At 42.5% G+C, this 23,209-nt stretch overlaps 1 protein-coding gene across 1 annotated transcript; it reads left to right on the top strand.

The window, feature by feature from the left end:
- Window positions 1-6,772: 6,772 nt before the first annotated feature.
- On the top strand, window positions 6,773-8,005 carry LOC127214132 (uncharacterized). The gene has a single exon (XM_051174480.1). The coding sequence runs from the start codon at window positions 6,773-6,775 to the stop codon at window positions 8,003-8,005; it is 1,233 nt and encodes a 410-aa protein (XP_051030437.1).
- The last annotated feature ends 15,204 nt before the right edge of the window (window positions 8,006-23,209 follow it).

Here is a 23,209-nt window from a genome sequence, read left to right as displayed (position 1 = left end):
AAATACATATATTAGTAATTATGGGTTCATAATTTAGACAGAACTAGCCAATAAAAAATGCTAGTAACTAGCCAACAGTTTCATAATTAATACAGTGTCTCTGTGTGTTATTTGGGGGCTGAAACAGCTAAGGGAAAGTGCTCGTAACATAAGCTTGTATAGAAACAAGGGTTGATGGGAATGTCCCACAAATCAAATGAGTTATTGCTTCAGCTCCAGCCTTGAAGATTACCCTGTATATGGCCCAACAGCAGAGCATGACATTGGACATCCTCACTTAAAACCTAGAAAACATTCCTAGAGCCATGGTTTACTTTGCCAACAAGACTCTTAGCATGTCTATAATTAATGGCAGCTAGAGCTGGCAAGATGCTCAGCTTGTCACCAAGTCTGGTGACCTGAGTTTGATTCCTGGGACCCACATCAAGAAGGAGAAAACCAACTCTTTAATTTGTCCTCTGACCTCTACATGCATGTTAGGGCATTTGCGCAAGCATCTATACACACAAATAAATAAATACAAAACAGTTATAGTGGTTAAATCATATTAACTAATGAGCCTTGTCAAAAATATAAGTATTTCTGGTGACATATATACAGTTTCAGAGTTGATAGAGGCTAGCCTCACTGAGAGTAAAAGAACTAAAAGTGTTACTCTCCAGGATAGAGCTCTCAACTCAAAATGTGGCTTCTCACACCTGAAAACTGCTAAAGGACTTGAAACTTCAAACAAGAAAATTATATTCATTAACTTAAAATGCAAAGATGATTCTTTTTTGTTTGGTTTGGTTTGGGTTGGGTTGGGTTGGGTTGGGTTTGGGTTTTTCGAGACAGGGTTTCTCTGTATTGCTTTGGAGCCTGTCCTGGAATTGGATCTGTAGACCAGGCTGGCTTCAAACTAAAAGAGATCTGCCTGCCTCTGTTGCCTAAGTGCTGGGATTAACACCTGGCACAAAGGTATTTCTTATTTATAAATCCATCAGCAGTAGTAGCCTTGCTGAATGTCTTGGTTTTCATCTTTGGACAATGTTGATATTAAAAAATGTGCAATGATTACAATTTCACACTATTTTCCTAAAGAAAAGAAACAGGTGTGGAGGATGGTTGTTAGGGCTGCAGAGAAGGCTCAGCACTTAAGAGAATGCACTGCTCTTGCAGAGGACACCATTTCAGTTCCAAGCAGCTATAGGGAGCCACTCTACCAGGGAACTCCTACAGCTGATAAACACCTTCAGCAAACTAACAGGATACAAGATAAACTCAAAAAAGAAAAATCAGTAGCCCTACTTTATTCAGACGACAAAGAGGCTGAGAAAGAAATCAGAGAAACATCACCCTTTACATAGCCACAAACAACATAAAGTATCACAAACAAGTGAAAGACCTATATAATAAAAACTTTGTGTCTTTAAAGAAAGAAATGAAAGAAGATACCACAAAATTGAAAGACTACCCATGCTCTTGGATAAGTAAGATAAACATAGTAAAAATGGCACTCTTGTCCAAAGCAATCTACAGATTCAATGCAATCCCCATTAAAATTCCACCACAATTCTTCACTGACCTTGAAAGGATAATAATCAACTTTATATGGAAAAACAAAAGACCCAGGATAGCCAAAACAAGCCTGTACAATAAAGGAACTTCAGGAGGCATCACCGTCCCTGACTTTAAGCTCTACTACAGAGATATAGTCGTGAAAACAGCCTGTAATTGGCACAAAAATAGACAGGTAGACCAATGGAATCAAATCAAAAATCCTGACATCAATCCACACACCTACAAACACCTGATTTTTGACAAAACAGCTAAAAGTATACAATGGGAGAAGGAATGTATCTTCAACAGATGGTGCTGGATGATGATGTGTAAAAAACTGCAGATAGACCCATGTCTATTGCCACACACAAAAAAGTCCAAATGGATCAAAGACCTCAACATCAATCCAGCCACACTGAACTTCTAAGAAGACACAGTGACAGGTGCCCTTGAACAAATTGGTACCTGAACAAATTGCTTCCTGAACATAACTCCAGTAGCACAGACACTGAGATCAACAAGAAATAAATGGGACCTCCTCAAACTGAGAAGTTTCTATAAGGCAAAGGACACAGTGGACAAGACCAAACTGCAGCCCACAGACTGACAAAAGATCTTTACCAACCTGATCTCCAAAATATACAAAGAACTCAAGAAACTAGTCAACAAAACACCAAATAACCCTATTAAAAAGTGAGGTACAGAATTCTCAATAGAAGAATCCAAAGTGGATGAAAGTGGTCAACATCCTTAGCCATCAGGGAAATGCAAATCAAAACAACTCTGAGATACCATCTTACTCCTGTCAGAATGGCTAATATTAGAAACACCAATGAGAGCTTATGCTGAAGAGGATGTGAAAAAAGGGGAACACTCCTCCACTGCTGGTGGGAGTGCAAACTTGTACAGCCATTTTGGACATCAGTATGGTGGTTCCTCAAGAAAATGGGAATCAGTCTCCCACAGGACCAGGCAATTCCACTCTTAGGCATATACCCAAATGATCCACATCCATGCAACAAAGACATCTGTTCAACTATGTTGATAGCAAGAATCTGGAAGCAACTGAAGAATGGATGAAGAAGTTGTGGTACATTTACACAATGGAATACTACTCAGCAGAAAAAAACAATGGAATCTTGAAATTTGTAGGCAATTGGATGGAACTTGAAGTAAAAATACTGAGTGAGGTAACCCAGTCACAAAAAGAGGAACATGGTATGTACTCATTCATATATGGATTTTAGGCATAGAGCCTATATGTCTGTAACTCACACAGCCAGCGAAACTAGGATACAAGAAGGAACCTAAGAGATTCATACAAGGTCCCTCACAGAAGGGGAACAGAACAAGATCTCCTGAGCATATTGGGTGTTGGTGGGGGCAGTGAGTGGAGAGGGAGTTAGGAGAAAGAGAAGGGGAAGAGAGGAGAACATGTGGGACCAGGAAGATTGAGATGGGGAATGAATAGACGAGAGCACACACACACACACACACACACACACACACACACACATTAAATAAATAAATAAATAAATAAATAAATAAATAAATAAATAAAATAAAAGGATCTCATAATAGAGGGAGCCATTATAGGTTTGAAGAGAAAACTCTAGAGAAATGTCCAGAGACCTACAAGGATGACCCAACTAACAATCTGAGAAACAGTGGATGGAGAGGCTACCTTATACGCCCTTCCCTGATAATGAGATTGGTAACTAAGTTATATGCCATCATAGAGCCCTTATCTAGTAGCTGATAGAAACAGAAGCAGACACCCACAGCTAAACACTGAGCTGAACTCTTGGAATCCAGTTGCAGAGAGGGAGGAGTGATAAGAAAATGGGTCAAGACCAGGCTACAGAAACTCACAGAAACAGCTGACCTGAACAAGGGGGAGCTCATGGACCTCCAGACTGATAGCTGGGAAACCAGTATTGGACCTACTCAAAACCCCTGAACGTGTGTTTCAGTTAGAAGGCCTGGGAAGTCTAAGGGACCTCTGACAGTGGAACCAGGATGTATCCCTGGTGCATGAAAGGACTTTGGGAACACATTCCCCATGGAGGGATAATTCCTTAACCTAGAGGCAGGAGAGTGGGCCTAGACCCTAATCCAAATGACTTGACAGATACACATCTACTCACCCCAGATAAGGGAACCCATGACAGACAAAGTACAGATACCACCAAAGTCCACCTTGGCCAACCAATAAGTTTTATTGGGTTACTTACAGGAATATGGGTAGGGATTATTTACAAAAGAAGAAATTACTTGAAGACAGCTGCATTACCAAGTTCCACCCCAGCATGGGTGACAGTTCATAAAAGCTGGGAAACACAGAACTCACTGCGCAGCCTGCAGACATCTTAGCAGGTTGGAGAGTGTCCTTCCACGTAACTCTGGTCATAACCTCTTCCAGGCATCTTGTCTGGTCTGAAGTCTCTGCAGCATTTTTCTTCTTCTAGTCCTTGTAGCTCAGCTTATCTGAGAGTCTTCTTGGAGACTCGGCTGCCATCAGAGAGGAACTCCCAGATTTCAAAGTTTACTCTGGCATGGAGGGACCTAGTGAGTCTGGTCAATCCCAGGGACTTCCTGAAGCTATTTTTAGTTGTTTGCCTACTTGCTCAAGGAACTTCCCAACAGGATAAAATGTTTCAGTCTTAGGGGAAACTATTTTACAACAGTGTGACAGAAATTCGTCTGTAAAGTACCTGCTGCACAAACATGAAGACTCTAGTTCAGATCCCCAGCACTCATTAAAAAGAAGCAGTCAATCTTCATATACATCTGTAACTTCAGCACAAAGAGTCAGAGACAGGTGGATACCCAAAGCTGACTGGTCAGCCAGTCTAGCCAATCTGGAAGCACTGGATTCTTCAAGAGACCCAGTCTTTAAAGATAAAGTACAAAATAATCAGTGAAGACACTTGGCATCCACCTAGGTTTCGATATATACACATACATATGTACACACACACACACACACACACACACACACAAATATTTGACTAGCCTAGGGTGAGTAGGTGGGTACACTGAGTGCTTTCCAGGCTCATAGCAGCCCTTACAACAAAGGAGGCAGACAGTAGTGACAGAGAGAACTTCCCTAACACTGGAGGGCCTCCTTCCTTCCCCAGCACATGAATTGTGGCTTCCAGAGCCACACCACTGTCTAGAATCAGTCCTCCCTCTCTTGTTCCTGCCACTCCCTCTGACACTTTAGCAAAAGAGAGCAAGAGACCCCATGGCCCTTCCCAGAGCATCCCTACTGGATTGTCTTGAGCTCCTACAGGAATCAGGGATTCCATCAGGAGTGTGACCTTGATTCTCTCTGCATGATGAGTGAACTGAAGGGGACACTTGGAGTAGAACAGGAAACCAGCTGGACTCTTCCTGCCACGAAGCAGTCTGTGGTCTTCCAATGTGCCTTGGATACACAGATTTTCCCTTCTCTGGGGTCTGTCACATTGCAAAGTCTTAGCTACTTTTGTTTTTAAATGGAAAGAATGAAAACCTTAAGACATCTGCAGGAGGAAGATCCTGTTGTTGGCATTGTATCAAATTCTTTGCACTGGGGGAGGATGGCTGTGGAGACAGGGTGGGGTGAGTTCTAAACGTTTCTAACATGTTCTGGCTCTGGGCCCAACATTGTTGAAAACTACTCAGAGGAGAGACACAGAGCACTTTGATTTGGGGCTTCAAAACTATCTTTGTTTAGATGTTCAAATTTGTTTAAATAGTTTCTTAAACGGAAACAAAGAAAGAACTTGAAGAAAAATATTCCCCACAAAACAAAACCTTCCCCAACATGGTATTCTCATCTTTATCAAGTGTTTATCCAAAGAAGTTAAAGATGCAGGATTCAGCTGATATTGTATCCTCAGGTTTTTATTAATAACTAACAATTATTATTTTATTTGCTGTTACATTAAGTGTTTCATATATCTCATTCCTTTATCTTTTTGGTGACCCTTTTTGGGGAAGGAAGCAAGGCTCAGTATAAAGCCCAGGCTAGCTTCAGTCTTACTATCTTCCGAGTGCCTAGACTCCCATGCCTTCCTTGTGACTATCCTTACCTTATATATGTGTCCCAAATATGGGCAAGAAGCTGGAGGCCCAGCTGGCTAAGGGAGCTGATGTAGCACAGGGATTATTAAACTTTCCTACTTACCACTCTTTTCTTTGAAAAACTTTTATGTTGAAAGACCCCCACTATGCTTATTGCTTGTTTGAATTGTTCTTGCTAATTTGCCAAGGTCAAGAAAAGTACAGGAGGGAACCAGGTGCTGCTCTCATCCAACGCCAACCAGATATCTGTGGTCTGCAGCTTGGACTAAAGCAAGGTCAGCAGGACAGTGTCCAGTATGCTGAGATAGTCATAACTGAATTCTTTGTATTCTTTGTGCCCAACCGGAATAACCAACTGTCCTTGGTTAACTACAACTGCTACATTTAGATGAAACAATGAAGTTCCTGTAACCATGCTTCTGCTTCTGTAAGCTTGCTTCTTGCTACACCAACCTTATATAAACTGCATATGCTTTAACCAGGCACGCTCTCTCAGTCTCTCGAAAGACTAGGGCGTCCATAGGTACCTGTGTGTAAACAATAAATAACCTCTTGCACTTGCATCCAGTGGTCCGGTCTCGTCTCTTGGGGGCAAGGGCCTTCCCCCTGACAGGCTCCAAACTCTTGGGGTCTTTCATTGGAGGTTCCACCGAGATTGGAGACCCTTCCCCCTGGAGACTGACACTGACACCCACCGGGAGGTAAGCTGGCCAGTGCTTAATTTTTGTTCTTTGTTGTCTTGTTCATACATCTTTTACTTGTTGCTTGTTGTGCAGCGATCGGTAATCGGCTAGGCTAGTCAAGTCTATAGGCGGCTTGAGAAGGAGCTGATGAGCTTGGACTTCTACCCGCCACCCTGGGAGACGTCTCAGAGATCTGGGGCACCCGATTTTTCGGGGCCCACAACAAGTCCCAGGGATTCGTGGTTTTGGAGGGGCCAGGGGGCTTAAGACCCTCTGTGCCTCCAACTCAGTTTCTGGTTTCGGTTTTACGCCGAAGTCGCGCAGCGCGTCTCTGTGCCGGCTGTCTGTGTGTTCTGTTTGCCTTGTCTATTTACTTGCTTTTTTATTTTGAAAAAGACATGGGACAATCTGTAACTACCCCTTTGAGTCTGACCCTAGGTCACTGGAGCGAAGTCCAGGGCTGAGTGCACAACCAGTCAATGGACGTAAAGAAAAAGAGATGGCAAAACCTGTGTGCTTCCGAGTGGCCGACATTTAACGTCGGCTGGCCCCATGATGGGACTTTCGACCTTGGTATTATCTTGCAGGTGAAGGAACGAGTCTTCCATGCCGGGCCCCACGGATGTCCTGACCAGATGGCCTATATTGTCACCTGGGAAAATCTGGCCTCTGACCCACCCTCTTGGGTGGCTCCCTTTGTCACCCCCAAACCTCCTTCTAAATCTCTCCCCAAGACTGATGTGGCCCCACTTTCACAGGGACCCACTGCTCCTCCTTTGCCTTCTTCTCTACCACTCATTCCCTCTCAGGCACCTGCCAAATCTCAATTATATCCTGTCCTCAAGAAAGAGAAAACCCCTCACTCCAAATCTATTCTTCCTGCTGATGAGCCTGATCTTATAGATTTACTTTCAGAAAACGGAACCCCCCCTTATCAGCCCCCTACCCAGGGCACTGTAGGTGGCGGCGATGCCCGGCAAAGGGGTCCGGACAAACCAGACAGTACCAGTACCACTCCTGCCCTGGACTACAGACAAGAAGAGACTACTGCAGACTCCCCAGTAGCTGGCAGACTCCGCGGTCGAAGGGAGACAGCCACAGAAGGAACCTCCCGAGACTTTCCCCTGCGCCAGACTGCCAGACCAGGAGGCCAATTTCAATACTGGCCTTTCTCGGCGTCCGACCTCTATAATTGGAAATCTAACAACCCCTCCTTCTCCAAAGACCCTGTAGCTCTCTCTAATCTAATTGAATCCATCCTAATAACCGATCAACCCACTTGGGATGACTGCCAACAGCTTTTGCAGGTCCTTCTAACCTCAGAAGAAAAACAACGTGTCTTCCTGGAGGCTCAAAAGAATGTCTTAGGAGATGATGGGAGACCCACTCAGTTGCCTAATGAAATTGAGGAAGCTTTTCCCCTAAATCGTCCTGATTGGGACTTCAATACTGCTGCAGGTAGGGGACACCTGCGCCTTTATCGCCAGTTACTCATAGCGGGCCTCTGCGGCGCTGGACGCCGTCCCACGAATTTGGCTCAGGTAAGACAGATAACCCAGGGACCGGAGGAAACTCCGACTGCATTTTTGGAGAGGCTAAAAGAAGCCTACCGTATGTATACACCCTTTGATCCTGATAGTAACGAGCAAAGGGGCAATGTTTCTATGGCTTTCATTTGGCAGTCGGCTCCAGATATTAGGACTAAGTTGTAGAGACTAGATAATTTACAAGATTATAGCCTGCAGGATCTCGTAAAGGAAGCAGAAAAGATCTTTAATAAGAGAGAAACACCTGAGGAAAAAAAAATACTTAAAAAGTTGCAGGAAGAGAGGACAAGTTAAAAAAGGAGCTAAAAGAAAGAAAAAAAGAGAGGGATCGTAGAAACCAGAAAGAATTAAGCAAAATCCTGGCCACTGTAGCTCAGAATAATCATAGTGCAGGAAGTCAGGAAAGAAAAAAAAGGAGGCCCAGGGTAGATCAAGACCAGTGTGCCTACTGCAAAGAAAAAGGCCATTGGGTCAAAGATTGCCCTAAGAGACCTAAAACTCAGAGGCATGGAGACGGACCCCCAAGACCAACTCAGCTTCTAGCCCTAGATGAAGACTAGGGCAGTCGAGGCCAGGAGTCCCCCCCAGCCCAGGCTAACCTTAAGAGTCGGGGGGCAGCCAGTCACCTTCCTGGTGGACACTGGAGCCCAACATTCAATTCTCACTGAAACGAACGGGCCATTGAGTACCAAAACAGCTTGGGTACAAGGAGCCACCAGAGGAAAACAATATCGATGGACCATGGAGAGAAAAGTTCATCTCGCATCAGGTAAAGTCTCACATTCCTTTTTGCATGTACCGGACTGTCCATATCCATTACTGGATCGAGATCTACTGACTAAATTAAAAGCCCAGATCCATTTTGAAGGATCAGGAGCTAAAGTCTCTGGCCCACAAGGGGCTCCACTTCAAATATTGACTTTACAATTGGAAAATGAATATAGACTTTTTGAAAAGCCTCCTGAACAGCAGGAAGTAATGGACTTATGGTTAAAACAACACCCCCTGGCCTGGGCAGAAACAGGGGGCCTGGGCAGAAACAGGGGGCATGGGGCTGGCCATACAACAGTCACCCCTAATAATTCTCCTAAAGGCAACAGCCACCTCTGTCTCAATTAAACAGTATCCTATGTCAAATGAGACATATCAAGGAATCAAGCCTCACATTAAGAGACTATTAGACCAAGGGATCTTGATCCCCTGCCGATCCCCATGGAATACTCCACTTCTGCCTGTAAAGAAGCCAGGAACCGGGGATTACAAGCCAGTCCAAGATCTTAGGGAAGTCAATAAGCGAGTGGAGGACATTCACCCCACGGTGCCAAATCTTATAACCTACTAAGCACCCTGCCTCCTACTCATCCCTGGTACACTGTCCTGGACCTGAAAGATGCTTTCTTCTGCCTGAGGCTGAGCCCCCAGAGCCAGCCTTTATTTGCTTTTGAATGGAAGGATCCAGAACTGGGCATTTCAGGGCAATTGACCTGGACATGCCTACCCCAGGGGTTCAAGAATAGCCCCACTCTCTTTGATGAGGCCCTTCACCAAGACCTAGCAGATTTCCAGATCAGGCATCCATCTCTGATCCTGCTGCAATACGTGGATGACCTCCTCCTTGCAGCCACCACTGAACAGGACTGCAAAACAGGTACTGGGGTCCTATTACGAACACTGGGGAACCTGGGGTATCAAGCCTCTGACAAAAAGGCTCAAATATGTAGACAGGAAGTCACCTATTTGGGATACAAGCTAATGGATGGGCAAAGATGGTTGACACCTGCCCGCAAAGAAACTATATCTCGTATACCCATCCCCCAAACCCAACGTCAACTTAGGGAATTTTTGGGGACTGCAGGCTTCTGTAGACTCTGGATTCTGGGGTTCACAGATATAGCAGCCCCCCTTTACCCGCTAACCAAGCAAGACACACCTTTTAAATGGACTAAGGAACAACAGTAGGCTTTTGATGCTATCAAGCAGGCCCTGCTGTCCTCACCAGCCCTGGGCTTGCCAGATGTCACCAAGCCTTTTGAACTCTTTGTTGATGAAAAACAGGGCTATGCAAAAGGAGTCTTAACCCAAAAGTTAGGACCCTGGAGACGGCCCATTGCCTACTTGTCTAAGAAATTAGACCCAGTTGCATCAGGATGGCCTCCATGTCTCCGGATGGTGGCAGCGATTGCAGTCCTAATCAAGGACGCCACCAAATTGACTCTGGGACAGCCAATGACCATACTGGCACCACACGCAGTTGAGTCCCTCATCCATCAGCGACCAGATAGATGGCTTATCTAATGCCCGTCTAACTCACTATCAATCCCTGCTCCTGGATGTAGACAGGGTTCAGTTTGGGACAATAGTAACCCTGAACCCAGCCACCTTGTTACCGCTGCCAGAGGTAGCATGACTGTCAGCAGATCCTTGCAGAGATGCATGGAACACTGGAATACGGCCCTTGAAAGATGCAGACTACACCTGCACCTGGTTCATGGACAGCAGCAGCTACTTGCTAAATGGTGAGAGACGGGCAGGGGCTGCAGTGATGAATGCCTCAGAGGTCATATGGGCCACTGCACTCCCCGGAGGCACCTCTGCTCAGCAAGCTGAACTCATTGTTCTGACTCAGGCTCTCCAGATGGCAGCAGGTAAGAAACTTAATGTGTACACTGATAGCCGGTATGCCTTTGCCACTGCCCATGTCCATGGAGAAATTTATCAGAGAAGGGGCCTTTTAACATCAGAAAGCAAAGAAATCAAAAATAAAAATAAAATAAAATCTTGACATTATTAAAGGCCCTGTTCCTTCCTAAGAAATTGAGCATAATGCATTGCCCTGGACATCAAAAGGGGGAAAGCCTGGAGGCAAAAGGAAATCGCCTGGCTGATGAAGCAGCCAAACAAGCAGCCTTAGGCCCCCAATTATTGACTATAAGCATATTGACTGAAAAGGAAACAGCTAAGACTCCAGATTGGGACTATGATGAAACGGATTTGGACATTGTTCAGAAACTAGGTGCAGATTATGACCCCAATCGGCAATGCTGGGTCTACCAAGGAAAGACTATACTGCCTATAAAAATGGCAAAAATGTTAATAGACCACCTCCATAAACTGACTCATCTGAGCGCCAAAAAGATGAAAACTTCGCTAGATAGACAAGAAATTGGAACTTACCTTCCCAATCGGAATTTATTACTGGAACAAGTAACTGCTAACTGTCTGGCCTGTGCCCAGATCAACCAAGGAAAAACCAAACTGGATCCTGGGACCCGGCTTCGTGGCCATAGGCCTGGTGTCCATTGGGAAATAGATTTTACTGAAGTCAAACCTGGAATGTATGGTTATAAATATTTACTGGTTTTTATAGACATCTTTTCAGGATGGGTGGAAGTGTTTCCTACCAAACATGAGACTGCAAAAATGGTCACCAAGAAACTATTGGAAGAAATCTTTCCCAGATATGGGATGCCACAGGTAATAGGATCAGACAATGGGCCTGCCTTCGTCTCCCAGGTAAGACAGCTGGTGGCCAGGTTGCTGGGGATACATTGGAAATTACATTGTGCTTACATACCCCAGAGTTCAGGACAGGTAGAAAGAATGAATAGAACCATTAAGGAGGCTTTATCCAAATTAACACTTAAAACTGGCTCTAAGGACTGGGTACAACTCCTACCTCTGGCCCTCTATCAGGCCAGAAACACTCCAGGCCCTCATGGCCTAACTCCCTTTGAAATCCTATATGGCAGTCCACCACCAGCTGTATCATTCTTTGATGCTGACATTTCTGATTTAGCAAACACCCCCTCCATGCAGGCACATCTATGAGCCTTACAGATAGTCCAAAAAGAGGTCTGGAAACCTCTGGTGGCCGCATACTGGGAGGAACAAAGAACCTCTTGTCAGTCCCACTCTTTCCAGATTGGCGATTCTGTCTGGGTTCAGAGGCATCAGACTAAAAACTTAGAGCCCCGCTGGAAGGGCCCCTACACTGTGCTCCTGACAACTCCCACCGCCCTGAAAGTGGACGGGATTGCTGCCTGGATCCACGCATCCCACGTGAAGGCCACACAACCAGAACATCGGACCCAGGAACAATAAATAACCTCTTGCACTTGCATCCAGTGGTCCGGTCTCGTCTCTTGGGGGGCAATGACCTTCCCCCTGACAGGCTCCAAACTCTTGGGGTCTTTCAATGTGAGTCTGGACATTCAAGTATAAGACACTTATGCATATCAAACATTTACTGAGAATGAATCATAATTTATTTTAAAGCAATGCTTTGGTTTTATATATATATATTCACCATTTATTAAAGAAAAACAAATTTGCATGCTAATGAGATAATGTGCTTGTTTATTTTTACATAGAGAATTAAATGTTGGGTGAATATTTAATATTGTGGTGAAAGACCCCCACTATGCTTATTGCCTGTTTGAGCTGCTCTCACTAATTGCCAAGGTCAAGTTATGAGAAAAGTACAGGAGAGAACCAGGTGCTGCTCTCATCCAACGCCAACCAGATATCTGTGGTCTGCAGCTTGGACTAAAGCAAAGTCAGCAGGACGGTATCTGGGATGCTGAGTCGTAACTGAATTCTTTGTATTCTTTGTGCCCAACCCGAATAACCAGCTGTCCTTGGTTAACTACAACTGCTACATTTAGATGAAACAATGAAATCCCTGTAACCATGCTTCTGCTTCTGTAAGCCTGCTTCTTGCCACCACAACCCTATATAAACTGCCTGAGTTTTAACCTCGGCATGCTCAGTCCCCCGAAAGACTGAAGTGTCCACAGGTACCTGTGTAAACAATAAATAACCTCTTGCACTTGCATCCAGTGGTCTGGTCTCGTCTCTTGGGGGCAAAGGCATTCCCCCCTGACAGGCTCCAAACTCTTGGGGTCTGCTGGGGTCTTTCAGTGGAACATAGTATTTTTCATTATTTCTGCATTGTTCAGAATTGATGGGGTTTGACTTTATGATGTTAAGAATACTGAATTAAATACCTAGCTGACAATGACAAAAGTATATTTATAGCGGTTTCAGAAACTGTTGGAAACTCATTGAGTTGCCAAAACTCATTGCATGATTTTTCTTAAGAAAGTTAAGTCAACAATTTTTTGAAACCAAACATTTCAACATAATGAAACCCAGAGCTGTATGGATTTGACATTTACATGCTGAAGCACACAGTGATCGTATAATATTAAGTCTTTGTTTTCTGTAATGAGACCACTGTGTTTCCATGAGAACTATGGGGAAAGCTGTGCAGTTCCTAACACATAGTAGTCTTAGCTCTGAACCCAAGTGCTTTGCTGGGTGCTCTTTAGTCTTGCCAGCATGACACAATGTGCTATGCAAAGTACTCAAATCTTTTATTGTTGCTAGGTGACCTCCAGCTTAAGAAGCCTGAGTTTAGATTTAAGAGCTGGGGGAGGGGGGAGCAGTGCTGAGATGCAAATCTGTCTGCTTCCAGCCTTGGTTCTATCAGTGAGTTCTGATGAGTGTTTACCACTTGTGGCTCTGGTAGGAAAGATACTCATAGTGTTTGTGGTACCCATGATAAAAGTATCCCCACCATCGCTGATCTCAAGCTATTAACATAATTATACTAAACAGACTTTGTGAAGAAATACAGCAAATTTACTCTTCCTGACTCCAACTGTGGTCAGCACAGCAAGCTCACCTTGTGTGTTCTCATGTTATCAAATACCCCCAAGGAACCTGGCACAACTCCCATACACTCATTCCCACAGAGGTCCTTCCCAGAGCAATGCTAGTGAGAACTTCACCCAGCCAGGCACTATTTCCAGCTTGACTTGCCCATAATCATTTCAAGGAGACACTACAGAGGTCTAGAGAGTTTAAATGATTTGGTTAAGGTCACAGCACGTGCAAGAGAAGTGTGTCTAGACTAAGGATAGACAAGATTCTTGAACCTCGTACATGATGAACTTTAGAGAAGGCATTGAGAATACACGAAGGACTGGAGAGAAGCAATTTCAGTCAAATTTTATGGGCTAGATGTTGTTTTCCCTATATAATACCAACAAAAAGCACTAGTTACCTGTATTGGTCATAGCAAACATCAGGATATTTGGCTGTGCTTACATTTTTAAAAATCTGGACTGTGATCTACAATAGTGGTGTGGGGGGGTGCATTTAGCTTGAGAGGCTAAAGAAGGAAGATTAAGAGTTTGAGGCTAGGGTAGGCTATATATCAGGACCTTATTTGTTTGTTTAAAAACAAAAACAAAAGAACAAGGGGGGTTATACCAATTAGTTGTTCCCATGTCACTGAGAGGTCATGAGGTACAGAAGGGCCTGGCACTCCTGCCCTGCCACAGAGCTTGATCTAGTTGTTTCTACTTTTTCTTAGGCTTTTCTGACTTTTGTTGATTTTAAGATTTCAACAGATGAACTAAGGGGCTCAGGGGCTCAGGCCCCTTTGTGGGGTCCTTATGTAGCATGGATTTGGGTGCACCAGAAGCAGGCCTAGGGAAGTTTTTCTCCTTCATAGCTACACAGAAACCACAAGCACTCTTAGGTTAAGAACTGCTCTTCAAGAAATCAAATCCTCCTCATTCTCCTCTGACCAGAAGGAATGTTGAAAATGAAGAGCCTGGTTCTGCCTCCCTGTGGATGTGATAAAGTCTGAGACTTGCAAAAGAGCTTAAGTAGTACAACTTGTGTAAGAAGAATTCCTTGGGTGCATTACTATAAACAAAGGGTCCTTGGCACAAACAGAGAATTGAACAGCTGCAGCTGCAAGAGATTTGCTTAGACAACCAAAACGTTAAACATTAAATGCTCTTGAGACAGGAGGGAGAGAGAAAGAGGGAGGGAGGGGATGGAGGGAGAGAGAGAGAGAGAGAGAGAGAGAGAGAGAATGCTGCCAAGTCTGATATGTCCACCTTTTTTCCTTAGGCTTGTGTAGCCTTCTAGGATTAACTGTACCTATCTATGGCTAAAAGGACCTCTTTAAGTATGACTGGATTTTTCCTTTATTTCTTTCAAGTTAAGCAAACACAGGGGTCTAAGGTTAACCTACTAGACATAAATCAAAAAGAGGACACTGGTGAGACTTCAGCTCCCCTGGGAATATTATAGAAGTTGGTGGGAGTGACTGAAGCAAAAAGAATTGCCTTTAGATGAGGTTATTGTAGTTCTAAATTGGAATCAACTTGCTTAATGTGGAAATCCCAGGGAAGCAGTAACACAGTGTTATGATTTCTTGGTCATTTTTCTAACCCTCACGGTACTGCCACTATCCTGATCCTTCAGGGTCTTGAGACATCACCATGCAATCAAGTGGAACTTGCTTCATGTCGATGTAGAGTTCAGCTAATTGTGTTACTAAAATAAATGCCATATGTGCTCAAAACTTAAAATGTATAATTTCATCACTTAGTAGAACAACTCCCAGTTTTAATTAGAACATACTAGAAGTTACAGTTGCCATTCTTTTGAACCATGGAATTGTCAAAATGTGACTTTTCAACTTAAAAATAATAAATTTATGTTCTACCAGACAATACAATAAATAGATGACTGAATAAAACATGGGATTATCACAAAGTCACAGAAACACACACACACACACACACACACACACACACACACACATCATGTTATCATTGAGTTATTGTCTTGGTTTTTTGTTTGTTTTTTTATTTTGTTTGTTTATTTTTTCAGACAGAATTTCTCTGTGAAGCCCTGGCTGGCCTGGAACTCACTCTGTACACCAGGCTAGCCTTGAACTCACAGAGATCCACCTGCCTCTGTCTCCCAAACGATGAGATTAAAGGCATGCACTGCCCAGCTTTTATGTGCTTATTTAAGAAAGTGTCCCCAGAGCCAACAGGGAACTCACTGTGTAGCCCATGATGGACTCAAACTCCTAATCCTTGGACCTCAGCCTTCTGATTGCTAGTATTAAAGGCATGGATCCTGGCAATGCACTATCTTTTTTATTTTTAATAACAAGCATGTATCATCTTTGAAAAAAATCACTATTTTAAACATCTGGATATAGAGATAGCAAGTAGTCATAAGATAGAGTCTCAACACCAACTAATGATTAATTATTACAATTAGAATAATACAAGTTAAAATCATAATTCAACACTGCTGTCAATAATCATGACAGGAAGACAAACTAGTAAACACACTAAATGCTGGAGCAGATACAGCAAGAGCAAACCACTTGTACATTACTGGAAGCTGCAAAGGGGTACAGCCCCTCAGGGTTTTGACAAGTTTTGTTAATAAGTTAAACATACAGTTAGTAAATGACCCAACAATTCCATTTCTAGGAAAAGGGAGATATTTAGTTTTCATGAAAAAGCATATACAAATAGTTGTAGCTCATTTATTCACAAATATTGCCATCTGGAACCAGCTCATGCCCTTCAACTGGTGAACAGATAGCTGAGACAGACTCATGTAAAGTAAAATGAGTCACCCATATTTGCAACTCTGTGAATGAAGGCCAAAGGCATCATGCTAAGTGAAAGAAGCCAAATGTCAAAGACATCAATATATGATATTCTGGGGGGGAAGCACTGCTGACAGGTTGGAGAAGAACATCAGGATGGTGGGGTAAGAGGAAAGTGGACGCCTAGAGAAGGCTGTAGGGATAGAACAGCTAGTTGTGTATCTTGATTGTGGTGTTGCTCACACCTCTCCAACATCTGCTGTGCTCAGAGATCTGCACATCAAAATGAGCAGGGGAAAGGGGAAGGTGAGACCCCCCCCCCAGGTAACAATACAGAAGCAAGGAAAAGGGGGAAAGGGAAGGAGTACCTCTAGGTAACAATACAGAGGGATCTGCTGAGCCTGAGGCTGAAAGGCTAAACTTTTCTTTGTCACATCCATTTTTTCAGACCCTCTGTAGAAGAACCCTAGTCTGTTCACATGACTTATTAAAGATTCATGCCTTGTTTTATCTCATTCACATGTGCTACCTTGCATTTCAACTTGTCACCATGAGTTAAAGCAGCACAAAGCCATCACCAGAAGATAGGCAAGCACCTGCACCATATTCTACTTCCTAGCATCCAAAACTATGAGCTAAAACAAAATAAACTTCTTTTCTTTAAAAAATAAATACATAAATAAATAAAGATTCATACCTAAGAAATTAGACATTGCAAATAAAAGAGGCAGAGTCTAGCTGTTCCATGTAAATAAGTCTTCAAAACTAGATGTGATTATGGTATACCAGGTTTTCTTAATGAACTGGCCATTTCAAACAGTCACACACTCAAGGTTAAATTAATGGGGCTATGGTTCCCAAGTGCCTCCTACCATCATCTCCCCTTGTAATAGACCACCTCTACCTGCCAGAGGTGGAAGTTCATGTTCTGTGTTCCTTTGAGTCTGTAATTGCTTACCATGGTTGCCAAATGCTTCAAGGATCTGTTAAAAAGGAGGTATTTGTGATCTCAAAAAGAGCGTGGCTCCTAAGCATCAACTGCAGCCACTGACTAACCGGGTGACTCTGATTATATCACCAGACTTTCCACTAGGTTACTGATGTATATCTCTCTGCAATGCTGGGGTGAGTTATATGAAACAAAAAACATAAAAAAAAATCACTAAATCAGTGCTGAAAGATAATTCAGTAGTTAAGATCACGTACTGCTCTTGCAGAGGACTGGGGTTTGTTTCCCAGTACCTGCATGCATGGAAGCTCATGATTGTCTATTGTTATAGTTCCAGGAGATCCAATACTGTTGTCTGGCCTCTGTGGGCACCAGCAGTGCATGTGGTGCTCACACATATAGGCTAAACACTCATGCACATAAAATAAAAAGTAAATAAATTATAAACCACCAACTCCTCTGCCAATACAAGGATTGTCATAATTTCATAAGATCTCGAACCAAAATCTTTAGCAGGAATATTTCTAAAGTGAGAGTTTATTGCTGAATATTTGTTTACACAGCATCTTTGCCAAGGAACCTTCTGATTGGGTTAATAAAGAGATGGATGGCCAATAGTTACGCTAAAAGAGGTAAGGTAGGACTTCTGGAGACAGAGAAGACTCTGGAAAGAAAAAACAGAGTTGACAACCAGACATGGAGAGATGCAAGATGGATGAGAGGTAATGCCACATGGCAGAACATAGATTTAAAAATATGGGTTAATTTAAGTTATAAGAGCTTGTTGAGAAAAGCCTAAACTAAAGGCTAAGCTTTCATAATTAATAATAAGTCTCCTTCAACAGCAGCTGCCATGACATTCTGAAACATTTTGCCTCTTAGAAAATGACTTGTTGTCTTCATGAATATCTATTAAGTGTGCCCATCTGTGACATTTTGCCATTTTAACTTGCTTTCATGTACATAACCTACACTTCTTCATATACTCTTAAAAAAAAAAAAAAAAAAAAAAAAAAAAGCATAGGCCATCTGCCCCAACACTGCCCCTGCCCTTTGTTCTTAATAGCTGTCACAGGCTGGCCTCTGCCTTCTCTTCTCTCAGGCTGTGTAGTTATTATTCAAAACAGACACAAGGATGACATCAAACACTCATCCTAAATGCTCGAGCAAGGGCTCCCTTGAGCAAGGCAGAGGCTGAAGATCTGTAGAATAAGCCATTAAAAACACATGAACTTACCAAGACTGGGCCATGTGGACTTCATGAAGAGGGAAGGATTGGAATGAGGTACATAGACATTGTGCCTCTATGAAAGGAAAGGTGCTGAGGACTAACAGGTGTACAATGACAGTGAGATGGAGAGAGGTGAGAAACCCTGCAGGAAGTAAGTATCTGACCATCATTCATTCAACGTTTAGTGAGAGTTTTTGTGTTAGAACTGGGGATGCCTCAGTGAATAAAATAGGAAAAATCTGGGTCACTGTGTATTTAGGATCTGGAGCCCTTGCAAAGTTACTGGGCATCAATGAAATGGAAAATGGGAAGTCATAACACCATTTTTGGTGGGTGTTTGGGGGCATAGTGTTGCATCAGGGAAGGGCTGAAAAAGTAGCATGAACACATCAGTTTTCAACACAGTCAATGTGAAGTGTTAATATCCAGTCCAAGCTCTGTTCTCAAATGAAACAAGCTCTATAGTAAATACCTGGGTTTTGTGTTTTATGTAGTAGTCCAGTTTCTCAAAGCCTAACTGAAGGGACACCCATTTGATTGAAATGTTTACCTATTGTAATCCTTAATGTTTGTGAGATTTTTTTCAATTTACATTAATATGGGAAAATTCATCAAAATAATAATGTACTTGAATATATCTTTCCAAAAAGATTTGTAAAATCAGTTTTCCTCATGAAGACCAATTATAACAATTGAGAGCCAGTAAGAGGCCTCAGCAAATAAAGACATTTGCCACCAAGCCTGACAACTTAAGTTCAATGCCTGGACCGCACATGGTAGAAAGAGCCAACTCTTACAAGTTGTCCTCTCACCTCTGCATCCACACACACCCACACATAACATGAATAATGAATGTAATGAAAATATAAAATTGAAAGCCTAAAAAAATTAATCTTGACTCAGCCAAGCTATATTTCTGGAGGTGAAAAAATAGAGCAATCCAAGTGACTTACCTTTCACTGACCTACCAATACAGATGTAAATGGAAAGAAATGATGTGTTGTTTTGACTGTGTCTCATTAAGAATGCCAAGGAAACTAGGACTACTAGTTAGATTTTACTTAATTCCTAACCAAATTCTCCATTTGCTGCCTATACAGCCATGTTCAGTGTGGTGCTTGACATAGCAGGATAAAGTGTGGCACATCAGAGGTCACTCTGTAGGTCACAGATGTGTGCTAACAGAGTTGACATATTATTAGCAACATGGAGAAACTTTCCTTTTTTCTTGTTTTTTTTTTTTTTCAGTAATATTTTGGCTTGCTAGGGTTTATTTATTTATTTATTTATTTGTGAGTGTGTGTGTGTGTGTGTGTGTGTGTGTGTGTGTGTGTGTGTGTATGTGTGTGTGTTTACCTAGTAAGCATTGCTCAGAGAGCTGGAGGAGAAACTTTTCTTTGACTTCTACAGAATCAGGCCCAAATTGAAGATCATGACATTTTCCCACAGAAGTGATAAGATCATATTTTCTTTGATCATAAAAGTTCATCGTTCTGCTCAGATTCTTAAAAGAATTGATTTAAATCTTACTGCTTTGTGTCATAAACTTTTTTAAAGGGATATTTTATCTTGAAAAAGTGTTGAAATTATATTCTATCAATTAATACTTTGACCAAAGAAATCCTGTATATCAGGCATCAGTGGAACAGTGGCACTCAGGTTTGGCTGAATTTTAAATCAACTGATGTCTGAGGTTCTGATTGAAACAATTTGAGTTGTGGTCTTGGCTTTAGGATAAAAAGTTTCCTAAATGGTACTGATATACAACTCTTGTCCAAATGCAGCTGTTTCTGTTGCAGTGTCTTGGTGATGAGGTCATAAGGGAGCACCAACAACATGAGGCAGGGGAGATTCTTTCCCCTTCATATTGGCAGTGGGAAGTGCACCTTCTGTAATTCATAGTCTTTTTCAAGTGCGTAACTCTACTAGCTTCATTTCCCACCTCAATAACAACCAAAATAATTCCCTACAGATACAGACACAGGCCAACTTAATCTAGATAGTTCTTCATTAAGATTCCCCTTTGCAGCTGGATGGTGGTAGCGCACGCCTTTAGTCCCAGGACTCGGGAGGCAGAGGCAGGCAGATCTCTGTGAGTTCGAGACCAGCCTGGTCCAAGAGCTAATTCCAAGACAGACTCCAAAGCCACAGAGAAACCCTGTCTTGGAAAACCAAAAGAAAAAAAGATCCTAGTGGTAGTACATACCTTTAATCCCAGCAGGTGGATCTCTATGAGTTTGAGGCCAGCTTGATCTACAAAGAGAGTTCCAGGACAACAAGAACTATTACACAAAGAAACCCTGTCTCAAAACAAAAACTAAACAGCACAAGTTGGGTATGGGGGTGCATACCTTTAATCTCAGCACTCAGGAGGCAAGATAGGTAGATCTCTGTGAGTTCAAGGCCAGTCTTGTCTACAGAATGAGTTCCAGGTCAGCGCTGCTACACAGAGAAACTCTGTCTTGAAGTACAAACAAAACAAAACAAAACCCCCAAAACATAAGCAGTACTATCTACTCCTTGTCAACTTGACACATAAACATATCACCATAACTTTCCTAAATGTGTGTGTGTGTGTCCCAATTTCTAGTACCAATTTATTTTCTAGTTTCATTTATATTACTGTGTTAAAATATCCTTAAAGAAATCAACTTAGGGAAGAAGGGATTGTGACTGAGAAGGAGAAACTCACTACTGTCCAGGCTAATCTTGACAGTAGTGTTTCAGTAGGAAGAGACATAAAGAGTGTATGATGTGAATATTCCAATACTGTGGAATCCATCTGAATCAAAGGAATCAAGCACTGGGGAGTTTTTGAAGCCATATACACTTTTCATTTCTTTGGTGTAATGTCTGATGCTCATGCTTGGAAGAATTGTAAGAATTTTTAACTATTTACTCTGGGTGGCTTACAAATCAGATTTGGGCTTCCAAACTAATGAAGCATAGCTATGTTTATGTGTGATGTGGCTCTTTTGGGTCATTCAGATCCTCTTTCAGCTACTGCTATGTAGAGAGCTGCGAAGTGCAGCGCCTTAAAGATGGCGCTGGCTTCCGCCTTCCACCTTCCCAATGGTGAGCGCTCTCTGTCATAAACAAGTCCTTATTTGGCTAAGCATGTTCAGCTTGCTTGCTTCCATATAAGAGCAGCCTATCTGCAGGATCCACATGGCTCACTAGGGTTGGTCAGCGCAAGGGGATTTAAGCCTGTGCTGGCGTTTCCCAGGAATTAGAAGAAGCTCGTTCAAGGATCCTGATTAAACTGCTAGAAGAAGATCTCCCCGAGTTGCATCTTCCTTGCTGGTCGAGGTTGGGCGAGACACTGCTAGCTGTTGGAGCCTCAGAAAAACACTTAAAATTTTAGTCAAGATGTAGAGACTTGAGAGAGAAGATGTCTGGACCCTCTCTCCAGTAAGATAAGACCCAGTGGAAACACTTAGATTAATAGAAATGGGTTAATGTTTAAGACAGACCTAACTAATAAGAAACTAGTAAAAGGCCAACAGGTTTATATCTAATACAGTGTCTCTGTGTTATTTGCGGGCTGACACGGCTGTGGGATCAGGCTGGCAGGAAACTGCTCGTAACATTTTAGAATTTCAATTTCATTATCTCATAGGTTGTGGTAAGGATTGCAAATGCATTGCAGTGTCTATTGTATAATAAATTTTCAATAAATTATGATATCAACAAATCTAATCTTTTAGATTTTTAGGCTTTTAAAGGGCACAGTGTTACACTTCCTCAGTCTATCGAAACTTTAACTTAAATTGTAACTTTAGATAGTTACAGTTCTCTAATATTTATGAGATATATCCAGTCATGAGAGCACAATTTTAACTTCATGAGTCATAAGAAACACAAGAACATTCCTTTACAGGCTGGCAAAATGACAGGTTTTGCTGATAGCCATGTTTTTGAGGAAGGTCACTGGCTGATCACAATATCAGAGCAAGTTTTAAGAAGCTTAAAAGTCTGGATCCTAGATGCAGATAGCTTGGGCTTGAATTTCACTTTTCACTCTTGCTTTTCTTGGTAAAGCCACTTAATCCCTCTCCACTCCATTTCTTTATCCGAAAATTGGGCATGTCCACTGAATGAATAAAACTGAAGAGCCCTCAGACCAAGCCCTGGATTTTACTGAAACTTCAGTTAGGACTTGTTATTGTTATTGTTGGCTTCAGGAGCATTGTTCTGACTCAGGCACCAACTTCTAAAGGAAGTGCTGGTGGTCTTCAGGTCACATGTAACAGAAATGAGATGATCTGATTTAGTGAGAAGTGCATATCTAGGAAAGCAGCATAGAGGAAGCCAAAGGCAATGGAAAATATGGCTGCTCTCTCACTACCCAATGCAGACAGCTCACACTGACATCACTTTTGGGCCATCAACCAACTCATCAGAAGTTGACCAGTCCTTATTTACAAAAAGGTTCACAACACAAGGCAGCTGTGAAGGTCTTAAAGGAAGTGAAAAGTAGAACCTCTGAGGAACATAGAGTCTGGGACTGGACATGAAATTTGCATGAAGGACATAGAGGCTGAGGTGATATGACTAAGTATAACTTGTGTGGATTTGCCTGTTTCTCATTTTTTTTCTCTTTTCCTCAAGTCCTACTTTTTCCCCTAGTAACAAGCAAGAATGCAACAAGAATGCAAAGAATCAGGGAGTGGATTATCCAGGAAAAACTGTGGGAGTTAGGAAAGCCTTCTTAGTAGTATTTTTCCTATTCATTCCAGCAGGGTTTACTGA

This window comes from Phodopus roborovskii, unplaced genomic scaffold (genome assembly GCF_943737965.1).
Source record: "Phodopus roborovskii unplaced genomic scaffold, PHOROB, whole genome shotgun sequence".
Lineage (NCBI taxonomy): Eukaryota > Metazoa > Chordata > Mammalia > Rodentia > Cricetidae > Phodopus > Phodopus roborovskii.
This window is presented reverse-complemented; position numbering and strand designations above follow the sequence as displayed.